Below are 12,067 nucleotides of genomic sequence, written 5' to 3'. Positions count from 1 at the left end.
CCCTCGAGGTAGCATCACCCATCCCACCGCCTCTGTGCCTCCATCTTTCCCTAGCCTTCTGAACTTTGCCCTTGGGCAAATGGTGTCTCCTTCATCCCAAATTACGTCAACAGTGTCATTGCTCCTCCCGTCCACTGACTTATGATTTGGCTGAAGAATTGAACCCAAGGGTGGATTGGGCTCCAGACCCAGAGGGCGACCACGAGCCAGAGTCATCTGGGTCCCCTGCTCTTTTGGACGCGTCGATCAATTCCAAGCTGGGGCGTGAAAAGGGAAGAGCGAGAATGATGCCATTGAGCGGTTTGAGGACCTGGTTGTGCCGTGTTACGGATGCTCATCCTTTCGTCTTCATTTAGGTCATTGCTAGGAAGCACTTCATCATTCCCTTTCTGATAGACTTAATATTTCAGTCACCACCACCCAGCCCCCAGGGCTGAATTGTTATCATCTTTAGATCACTGTGTGTGAAGGCGGGGGATGGGGGGGAGGATATCTGTATTGTATCTGCAGCCTTCTCTTAGAGAAGCCGTATCTTATAGAATTATGTGGGGTAAGAGTGTGAGTCCACCCTTCAAACATCCAGAGTTCGAAACTCAGCTCGTCGACTTGATGCCTGTGTCACCTTGGGCCAGCGATCTCATCTCTTCATGCCTCCGTGGACTTTCCAGTGACATGGGAATCCCTGGTAATACTGGCTAGACTATTTGAAACTCTGGCCCTGGGAAGAGTTCTCAGGCAGGCTGATAGTGGTGCTAGGTGTCTTGATATCACTTCCACCTCATAGCAAGCCTTTCCTCAACTGAACAAAACCCTGCCCTGTCTTGTGCCGTCCTCGCAGTCCCCGCTGTATGTGAGCCCATTGTGGCAGCCAGTGGGTTAGCCCATCGCCCTGAGGGACTTCCTCTGTGTCCCTGACCCTCTTCTTAACCCAGGACTGGTCTCTGGTGACATCATATTCAGAGCAGGTCCGAGAAAGTCTCACCACTCTTGGTTCTAGGGAGTCTTCTACTGGCAGTCCTTCTTCCAAGATGGATTTGCTCAGTCTTCTGCCAGCCTCCAGGACTCGTCTTGAACTGGTCTGTTCAATATTCCTCACCAACGCCATCCTTCCAAGAAGGCGATGACCCAGTGACGCGTGAGGCATTCTTAATATTGTCAGCGTAGCCCTATCAGCATGCCACATCAAGTCTCCTTGTTGATTTAACTCCTGCAGGGACTTTGAGGGGACAATTGATGACAGTGTCCATATCCCTTCCTTCTAGATTTCACACACGTGACAAGAGCTGGTTATTGCTCAGTGGCCTGAGGAAGCAGGCTCTGTGGTCTGTACTGGTTCAAATCCCAGCTCTGCTATTGATCCTCTGTGTAAGCTTGCGCCAGTTGCTCCCGTTATCTGCGACTCTGTTTCCTTGTCATTTTAAATTATGACCTTCATACTACTGATCCTGGGGTTGATAAACCAATTAATCAATGAGTTACTCTTTGTAAACTTCTCAGAAGAGTGACTTGATCACAGCAGCTGTGGAGTGAATTTCCCTTCTGAACGGGAGTCAACTGAAAGATAATAACCTTTTGAAACTCATCATAAGCATGCATGGAACATATCATTTCTGTAGCTATGTATTACATATGATATCCAGACCCTTATAAACAATGGACCCAATGAATTCCTTTGAAAAGAAAATGGATCTCCCTCTTCTTTCCCACAGAAGAAAGCCGATATTTATGCTTTTATAACAAAGAGTGAAGCTTATTGTTTATCGGTCATGTGGAAGCTCTTGAATTCATTAGTATTAAGCTCAAATGTTTTATAAGGGGAGGAGGGAGTTGTCATCTACTTTCAACACTTCCAGTGTCAGAAATAATTGTGCTTTACAGCAAAATGGCAGTCAGAAGAAAGAGGTGCAGAAATACCAACTTTAATTAAACCCTTTCTTTCAAATACATTTCACAGTTTATATGCAAGAATAATTTATCACTGGGTAAGTGAACACTTAATACTTGGCGTGGTGGAAAGTGGGTGGGGCACTTGCTGTACCATATGCTCTCTTTCCTATTTCTCCGTGACTTCTGTAGGCAACAGCCAGTGTGAAGTTAAAGTCTGTGGTTCCCAGCATTCATTCCTTAAACTTGTGCCTGCTTGGGGATCAGCATGGAATACATAGCGGTGATGAAGTTAGAAATCCTTGCTTCAAGGGCATTGGGAATGATGTCAGTGGGAGTGGGATTATTTGGAAAAGCAGAGAATGCACGATTGGAAGGACGTAGTGACCATGACAGAAATGGCCTTGGCTGCCTTTGAGTTGATTCTACCTCACGGCGGCCCTTTGGGCGTCAGAGTTGATTTCTCCCATACAGTGTGCAAAACTCAAAAATTCACTTGGAAAGGGTAGAACCTCTCCATTTGGATTTCCGGGGCAAGCCAATTTTATGGGAGCAGAAAGGCTTATCTGTTTCCCTGGGAGTCACTGGTGGAGTTCAGTTGCCGACTTTGCGGTGGGTCAGCTGCCCCAGGTGCAACCTACTATGACTCTAGGCTTCCTCAGGTGCTCCCAGGTGGGGCCTATCCCTAGGGTACCTCTGGGTAGGCCCAGACTCCCAACCTTCCAGCCAATAGCCGAGCATTTGACTGTTTTATGCCACCCAGATGCCCCCTATTGCATTGAACCTGTGGAAGTCATTGAGGAAAGGAAGGTGGGCTCGATGGCCTTCCTATGTATACTTTCTATGTGTACTTTCATCAGAATGTTTTAAAATTTTTTTAAGACAATAGCAAGTTTATCTTGAACTGAGATAACATTGAATCAAGAGAGGATACCATAAATGAATCAGGGAAAATGCCCACGATTTTCTTCTGAACTCCAGCGACCAATAAGCAAATAAACACCAGACGCCCACCTTTAGAAAGTGTCACCCCACTGCTTCTCCTCTGGCAGAGTGAAGCGGGGGATGAGATGAGGGCCCAGGAGGAGTGAGAGGCAGGGTCTAGACCATACCACCAGCTTCCTGAAGAGACCCTGACAACTTCCCATTGCACCATACTACCTCCCTTAGCAGCTTATCCCTCCTTTCATTCAAATGCCCGGATTCTGAGGTGAAGCTCTCAAATGCTGCTGCTGCCCCTTGGGTGTTTCTTTCTCCACAACATACCCTTGACCATATCCCAAAGTGCCTGTGTGCACCAAACCCTAAAGGTCCCAGCTTCCGCCACCGTAAAAAGGGACGAACCAGAAGACAAGGTGGTTTTCAGTGCGCTAGCAACAATCAGGTCGTTAGCCACCCTGCTACGCTTCCCAGACGCCATTTATCTGGGTTACAGACACCACAGAAGAGCTTGGGCTTGGAAGGACAGAGTCAGTGAAGTGCCAGAGTGATTCAGGCCATCGTCCATCAGATGTGTGCTGATGGTCTGCTTTGGATTCAGAAAGGAAAAGGTCCTGTCTCAATATGTTAGCATTCCAGCCATTGCCATATTGTCTAGTTTCTGCTAAGGCCAGAAACTGATTAACTGGCTAAACTCACTGCTGCCCAAGTTGTAGCAACTCCTAGTGACCTTGTAAGACAAGGTGGAACCGCCCCTGGGAGTTTGCAAAACTGGATCTCGTTACAGGAGTAGAAAGCCTTTCTCCATAGGAGTGGCTGGTGGTTTCGAACTGCTGACCTTCAGGATCACAGCCCAATGTGTAGCCACTGAAATTCATGCAGGGACTTCAAGTAGTGGAAAAATGACTATCTTTTCACCACTCCTTTTCTGAATCAGCTCCTAGGTTCGCTCACATAACTCTGTTTTTTTAAGTCATTTTATCGGGGACTCTTACAGCGCTTATAACATTCCATTCATCAAGTGTATCAAGTATATTTGTACATTTCTTGCCATCATCATTTCCAAAACATTTTCTACTTGAGCCCTTGGTATCAGCTCCTCTTTTTCCCCCTTGATCAATTATATATTACTATTATTTCATATCATATACTGTCCATTGTCTCCCTTCACCCATGTTTCTGTAATTTGCCCCCTTTGGGGGATGGGAGGCGATGTCTCTAATCTTGTGATGGGTTCTCCCTTTCTCCCCCTTCCCCCTCTCTGACCATGCCCCTACCCTCATAATATCCATACTCCCCCTACTGTTCCTGAGCAGTTTATCTTTCCTGAATCCTGTTCCTTCTCTCAGAGCACCATCTCATTCTCTTTCTTGGAGTGGCCCCATCGTCAGGACGAGCCCCCTCTTTCTGCTGTGGGGAGACCTTCCTTTCCACCTGCCCAGCATCCGCCCACTGCCCCGAGTGTGTGCTCAGCCCTCTCTGTGCAGCAGTTCTTACCTACCACCTGCTCCTCAGAGAAGACTGCACAAGGCCTCGGAGCCATTCGTGCGCTTGTCCTAGGTCACCTGGATTGTAGGCTCTAGGTACCATGTGCCGAATCCAGTCTGTCTCCTCCCCCAGTGGATCCACTATACCGAGATCCATGCCCTGTGTTTCCTGCCCACCTCCTTCATGCATCCAGGTAACAAGGAACCGGAGAAAGATGCTTTTTGCTTGGTTTGAACATTTTTATCATGAATTAAGTGGTGGTTTGACATTTCAGATCATCAATTTCATAGTCAACTGTTTAAGATCTTTTTAACAGCCCCCCCCCACGCAATAGCTTACCCTTCCCACTCCTTCTTCAATATCTCTTCTTCCTCTTGTTGATTATCATCTTCCCCTTCACCTAAGTCTTTAACTGCCAACCCTCTAGCCAACTGCTTCCTCTTCTCTGCCGTGCCCTCCTCCCCTTTGGTAACCTCCAAAATCTATACCCTTTGACTTGAACGTCGTCTTGGTCATTGTTCCTTATAACAGTCATGTCATACAATATTTGCCCTTTTGTGATTGACTCATTTCCCTCAGCATCATGTTCTCCTGGTCCAGCCATGCCATGAGGTGCTGCCTGGCTTCATGGTTGTGTTTTCAGTGATGTGTAGTTGTCCATTGTATCTATGGACCGCAGTTTCTGTAACCATCCTTCAACGATGGGCACATGGGTTGTTTCCATCTCATTGCCATTATCAGCAGCGCTGCGATGAGAACCATGCTGTTGTGCTGCTAATTTCTGTTGAGTTGATGTCATCTCATGGTGACACTGTGTCGAGGGCAGAACTGCTCCACGAGATTTAAAAGACTGTGTTCTTTCAGCAGCACATCATCAGACCTGTCTTCAGAAGAACCTCTGGATGGGTTCCAAGTGCCCAGCTTTCGACTTGTAGTCTAGTACTTAACTACTTATGCCAACAAAGGACTCCTGTCAAAAATGATAGTCATTCCTCTATTGATCAATAAACTCATGGATTTCATATAGATACTTCAGTGCTTAGAGAAAATCCTCATTATCAATAGGTCATCCTCACTAAACAATTTTCTGAGAACCCTCTCACTGTGGTGTGGTGGAGGGCGGAAAGGCATGGTCTGGTTTGGGAAGCCAGGGCATTCTAAGGAGAAAGGATGAGCGTGGAGGTTCTAAGCCAGAGAGGCAAGCCCGGGAAGTTCCTTAGGGGAGAATCGAGTTTCCAGCCGCAGCAAGAGTACGTCCCAGAACCTGCAGCAGGAAGGAGGAACTGGTGACAGAGCCAGCGTTCTGGGGGGTGGGTAGACATGAGTGCAGTTAGAAACCTAGAAGGAGTCTACAGAGTTGTTAGTGATCCATCTTCACTGTTGATGAGTGGCTGCCTCATGGTGGGTGTCGGAAACAAGCCATTTGGAGCAGTTGGCAAGGCCCCCCCCTAAAACGAATCATGGTTTTTTCTGGTTGGAGAGACTTGACATTTTCTATTATGAGACTTCCAGGCTAAGATAAGGTCTTTGGTTTTTTGGGGGGAAACATGAACCCTACAAGAGAAAATCTTACTCACTGAGTAAGTCAACCTCCAATGAGATGCAGACCAATTAATCTAGCAACCAAGTTTTGGATGACCACCTGTGGTCTCTGGGAATCTTCTCCCCACCTCCACGTATAGCGGTATCCGTGGCATTTTGGATTCTTTAATTCCACTTTCTGGGCATGCAGCACATAGCTGAGCATGCTGTACTGTGTGTGAGTTGCCTCAGGGCTTTGGGACTGCTGTTTCTTCTGCACAGTCACCCTGTCGTCTCACTTCATTCTCCAGCGATCCTCACTTTTGGATTGACCGAGCCATCACCTTCTCCCCTTAAGTGTTCACCACCCCCAGTAGGCATCTCGGGTCCTCCTCTCATCCCCCACAGCCTCTTAGGCTTCCCTGCCAGAAAGCATACCCCAACACCATTATGGTCAGTGCCTATAGAGGGGTTGGCACCCTGCTAGGCCACTAGCATCCATTACCCACTCAGTCCCTGTGCAACCTTGCAACAATTATCATTCACATTCCAAAAATAAGCAAGCAGGGCTCACAGAAGTCAGTAGTCTTCCTCAAAGCCGATAGCTAACAAGGGGTACACTAGGCACCCAAACCCACGTAGCAGCATTGCACGGCACATGCGTGTCCTCCTCACGATAGTCCCTGAGGTCTCACTTGGTGCACATGTTGATAAGCAGGAAGAGAGCAAAGGCCACGCTGCACACGCGGTTGTTGAATGCAATTGAAATGAAGAGGGTGGGGCCTGAGGCTAACAGGATCTCTTTCTGTGCTTCCAGAAGCCGCCTGGGAAAGTGGGCAGCCCTGATGGGATGTGTTCAGCGAGCAGAGACATTCCATTCCGAGAAGGATCTGCGTGACACGCCTGGGAGGCCACCGTCGTGAAAGCCATCACCTGGTTGGCAGAAGGGGTGACGGCCACATTCTCCTGTGCCTACCACGTAACCAAAAATGAGGGAGAACTACTGTTTACAAGCTGCCCTGCTGTGCCTGGGCATGCTGTGCCACAGCCAGGCCTTCGCCATGGAGCGGCGGAGCCACCTACGGCCCTCCTTGCACGGGCACCACGAGAAGGGGAAGGAGGGCCAGGTCCTGCAGCGCTCCAAAAGAGGCTGGGTGTGGAACCAGTTCTTCGTGATAGAAGAGTACACCGGGCCCGACCCTGTGCTCGTGGGCAGGGTAAGACTGCTCTGCCTCAGTATTTCCAGCCATCTCTCCTTCCACTCACCCATCTATCTATCCATCCATCCATCGACCCATCCATCCACATACCCATCCACCCATGCATCCACCCGTCCATCCATGCATGCATTTATCCATCTACCCATCCACCCATCCACCCACATCCCCACCCAACCACCTACCAATACATACATACCTACCTACATACATACACCCATCCATCCATCCATCTACCCATCCATCCACATACCCATCCATCCGTGCATCTACCCATCCATCCATCCATCTACCCATCCATCCATGCATCTACCCATCCATCCAGTCATGCATCTATCCATCCATCTACCCATCCACCCGTCCATCCATGTATGCATTTATCCATCTACCCATCCACCCATCCACCCACATCCTCACCCAACCACCTACCAATACATACCTACCTACCTACACACATACACCCATCCATCCATCTATCCATCCACACACCCACCCACTCATCCATCTACATTTGAAGGATGGTCATTTTTGAGTCCCATGGATTGTAACACTTAGTTGCTTGGGACATTTGAAAACATCATTCATATATATGTCGTTGATATTCTTGGAGAACCTTCAAACTAGCTTCACAACATTCTTTCTCAAGGTAGGGGACATTTCTTTTAGAAGAGTTATACCAAAGAAAGGGGTGTTTTTATGCTGTTAGAGCAGGAATAGAAAGATGTTGAGCAGACAAGGGAAAAAGAAACACAGGGAAGTTAACTACCGGAAGGATGCCCTAAGCAGAGGAGATGGATGAAGAGGCTTCACCCAAAGACCGAGGGGTTTAAGCTTGAATACTGGGGGAAGCATGCATGGGATTATTCAAATACAATTGCACCTTCTGCCTCAGGGAGTTTCTGAGTGGTGGACAGGGCGTGTTTGAGGGGGCAGGAGTAGCAGAAGGGGCAGGATGGGGAGAGCATTTCAGTAGCTTTGTGGAGCATGCTCTGGACATGGCTACTAACAGGAGGCCTAGAAGAGAGAGAGGTGAAGGGAAGATGCTCTCATGGAGAGTCTGGAAGTCAGGTTGGATGGAGGAATCGAGAAATAAAATGTTTGGATTCTCAGGGGTCCTCCTTCGGAGGCAGCACCATTAGTAAAAAGCTAGTTAGATGACTTGCTCCCCCAAGGTCTTTGATTTTATGACCTCGAGATGCCCAGAAAAGGTGACATTTTGCCCTCTTAAACTTGCAGATGTTGCCAGGAGAGAAAACGTTTACTTTGAGAACAGGCTGCGGCCTGTCGCTAGAATTAGGGATGGGCTGTGCTGCTCCAGCAACTGGTCCCCTGACTCCATGGAATAGCTTATCAAACTTTCTGTGGGTGTCACCTCATAGAAACTATTGTTATCGGTTGCACAAATCATCTGTGTTGGCGAGGGGAAATAAATATGACATTTACATTCAGGTTTCAATTCTGAAAACAGAGTAGGAAAAAATAATGAGCAGATTGTCTTATTCATTTCGTTGTTTGGCCATAAAAAAACCCAGGAAGAAATATATGTTTAATTCCCATAAAACTGCCCAAATATATCCAGCATAGCTGAAGCCCTGGGAACTGTTCCGTGTGAGGGTGCTCACCCAAAGGACGTATTGCATGCACTTCTTAGTTCTTTGTCCATAAGCCTAGGTGCGTCCAAGGCAGAGACTAGAAGCCTCGGTGCTACCTAGTTTAAAGCGTTTGGCCACGAATCAGAAGGCAGGTGGTTCAGACCTACCATAGCCACTCCACCGGGGAAAAGTGGGAATGGCTGTTCCGTAAAGATGGATGGCCTTGGAAATGCTGTGGGGGCAGGACTGCTCTGTCTAGTAAGGGTGTTAGCGAGCGGGTTCAGTGGATGACAGCAGCTCCTCTCCTACCCCACCCCTAAGACAGAGACACAAGCACACCCAGGTCCCCTGGGGCAGGGGTTCTTCCTGCTTAAGGAAGACGGGGCCACTCTGCTCGTCCACTGGAACCAGCTACTGGCTTCCTGTTCTACTCACACACGGCTTGACTTGCTAGGAACGTGTTAGCTATAGTCTCACAACAAGCCATAGCTTGTTCCCAATTACAAGTTCAGAAGGAATCCTTTTTCTTTCTCCATTGACACACTGCAGACCCCAAACAAAGCCATCTTGTCCCTTGTACCTACAGACACAGGTGTCCCCCTGAGCTGAAACCTTCAGTGTTTTCCTGGACGTACTGCAAACTGATTAGGCATGTTTGGGGAAATGGAACAGTAAAAAAAAGTTGGTTTTTTTTTGAAGTTGCTTTTGACTGTAGACAAGTTGCTCCAAGCTCTCTAAGTCTTGGTTGTAATAATAATAATAATAATAGAGTCATACAGAATAATAATTGTATAATAAAGGTGCATTCTTTGTAATCATATAATAGCACAGTTCCATGACTGTATAATTCTATCACATGATCATGTAACGATGATAAATGCTATTTGAATGAAGCTTTGTTCTTCACAGTAGCTTTTCTTAGGTGGGAGCTAGGCCCCAGCCTTTCTTACCATTTAGCTCCTCCTGAATCCCATGAGGAGGGTGAGAGGGGCTGATCTTCCCCTGACGGACCTTCTGAAGACAGCCGAGGTCAGGGGAAGGTGACAGCTGCAGATATTGACGTTGGACAACAAAGGAGGAAGGGTGGCCCTGGGTGCCAAGCAGACAGCAGAGTGCGTCCAGACAGAAGGCCACAGGAGTGGTCACCGAGAGAGGGGTAATATTCTTGGCCCTGCAGAGTCTGGATTTAGGCAAGTGGGATCTTGTCCCTAGGCTTTGCCAGAGGACTAGAAAGGAGGCAGGGGTATGGAAGGTCCCTTCTATGGTCAAAGGAACTGCTTTGGTCTGTTGAGCTGTCACATCCTCTGTGCTGAGAGAGGGGGCCTCTGTGCCAGTTAGGGCACATCCCAGCGCCCTGGGCTCTGTGTGTGGCACCCAGCAGGTCTTTCGGAGCAATCTAGCCAGTTGAATTGCTTATAGTAACAAATACCTGTGAGTAACCCGAGTCCCTTGAAAGAGGACTGATTAAAATTAATGGCAATAACAGCCGTTGAGTGGAGGAAGTCAATCTGTATGGACGGCTTCGAACGAAAGAGGCATCTGCATTTATCGCTGAAGAAAATAAAAGATGAAGAACAGTATGTCCATCAAGCGCTTAATTGTAAAATAATAGTGCCTGCATGATGGCGTGTATCGCTGTAAATATTTCTGCATGTATACTGAACATCCCTCGTGAAATTCACAGGAAATGGGTAACAAAGGTGATTCCCGAGAAGGAAATATGCACCACTGGGAGTCAGAAAGGAGAGAATTATTTACTGCATGAACTTTTATTTATGCTTTTATATTAAGCAGACTGTTTGTACCTAAATTATTCTAGAAATATGGATTGATCTCAATTATGTGTGTACTAGCAAACACACACACACGACGAGAGAGCAAATAAACTCAAAGATTTTTTTTTTTTTTGAAGTGGGAACCCTTCATTGCCTATCACGTGCTGAACCTTAGCCAAGGCAATGCTCTTGGTTGGGATTCTGTGTGTGTGTGTGTGTGTGTGTGTGTGCGTGTGCGCTCAGCATATTGTAATGGGCAGAAGCTAGTGTTTCTGTCTCAGCAACGCACCCTCACACCATTAACGCTGCTCAATTTCTGTTTCCCCAGCTTCATTCCGACATCGATTCTGGCGATGGGAACATTAAGTACATTCTCTCAGGTGAAGGAGCAGGGACCATTTTTGTGATTGATGACAAATCAGGAAACATTCACGCCACCAAAACCCTGGACAGAGAGGAGAGAGCCCAGTACACGCTCATGGCTCAGGCGGTCGACAGGGACACCAACCGACCCCTGGAGCCGCCGTCGGAATTCATCGTCAAAGTCCAGGACATTAACGATAACCCCCCAGAGTTCCTGCATGAAACCTACCATGCCAACGTCCCCGAGCGTTCCAACGTGGGTACGTATGGCAGACAACACCTGGTCTCGCTCCGGGACTGGTATCTCTGAGGGTGGTTGGGTTGCCAGACCCTTCCGTTCTGGAAGTAGCAGGCATGCCATGCCTACTCCGGCAAAATCAACGACAATAGATGTTTACTTGCGTCTGAACTTTCAAGGATTTGAAGTGCCCTTGATGTTTTAAAATCTAAACTTATGGAAGGGGCAGGGTGAACCTGGTCAAATGCAGGAAGCCCCTGCTTTTGTGCTTTATAGCTGTGGGACATACAGCCAGTGACATCTACTCTCGTGGCCTTCAGTTCCTCCTCTGTGAAATGGGAAGACTTGACAGTCTTGCAAGATGAGAGCTAATGTGTGTCCAATCAGTAGTGCATATTGATGTTCACTAAGCCAGGCAATTGTAATATTTGGTGCATGTAGGTTTTGTGCTAATTGATGATTTGCATAATTGCATTTGGTCTTGACAAAAATTAATGTTTGCAAGGAGATTGGGCCTTGTACTCTATTTTATACCTGAGACGTCCAAGGTAGAAACAGGTTAACGAATCGATTGAATGTCTTCAGAGATATTAGGGGATACAGAATGTACTCTTTAACCCCAGCACAAGCCACCGTCCATTGGGGGGAATAAATCAGCCGTCGAGATGGCTTTCCATCAGACCTGAAGGCACGCTGCATTGTGAAAGGACAGTTCTCTCCAAGATTTCTTCCCTGGGCACTGTCTTCTTGCCAGACCATTTCTTTGGGTTTTTGAAACGCACGTCCTCGTGGTCCTGTGGGCAGCGTGCCTCATAAATGAAGCGAGATTTGTCCTTGAGACAGTGAGTGGAACTGTCCTGATCAGGGATTGAGCCTGAGATGTAGACAGGAAGTGAATTTACAAACCAGCAGGACTAACCCACCAATTTTATAGATGAGAAAATCGGGCATGGAGGATGGGATGAACTCGCTCCAGAAAGGTAGGTGCAGAAATGGGTGCACGATGCTTAGCTCTTCCCACCTTGCATATAGAACCTCTTATACCAGAAG

The 12,067-nt window shown here is 47.6% G+C and overlaps 1 protein-coding gene across 1 annotated transcript in view; it reads left to right on the top strand.

The window, feature by feature from the left end:
* The window catches only part of CDH11 (cadherin 11), a 99,360-nt gene that overhangs the window by 37,722 nt on the left and 49,571 nt on the right, over window positions 1-12,067 (top strand). Inside the window, exons 2-3 of the mRNA XM_045293905.1 lie at window positions 6,650-7,049; window positions 10,745-11,039. Of these exons, the coding sequence (XP_045149840.1) occupies window positions 6,822-7,049; window positions 10,745-11,039 (523 nt within the window). The 5' untranslated portion in view covers window positions 6,650-6,821. The remainder of the gene's footprint in view (window positions 1-6,649; window positions 7,050-10,744; window positions 11,040-12,067) is intronic.

The sequence above is a fragment of the Echinops telfairi genome, unplaced genomic scaffold (assembly GCF_000313985.2).
Source record: "Echinops telfairi isolate 266 unplaced genomic scaffold, ASM31398v2 ScPeMD7_2291;HRSCAF=2852, whole genome shotgun sequence".
NCBI lineage: Eukaryota > Metazoa > Chordata > Mammalia > Afrosoricida > Tenrecidae > Echinops > Echinops telfairi.
The sequence above is the reverse complement of the archived record's forward strand: the minus strand, read 5'-3'. Positions and strand labels throughout refer to the sequence as shown.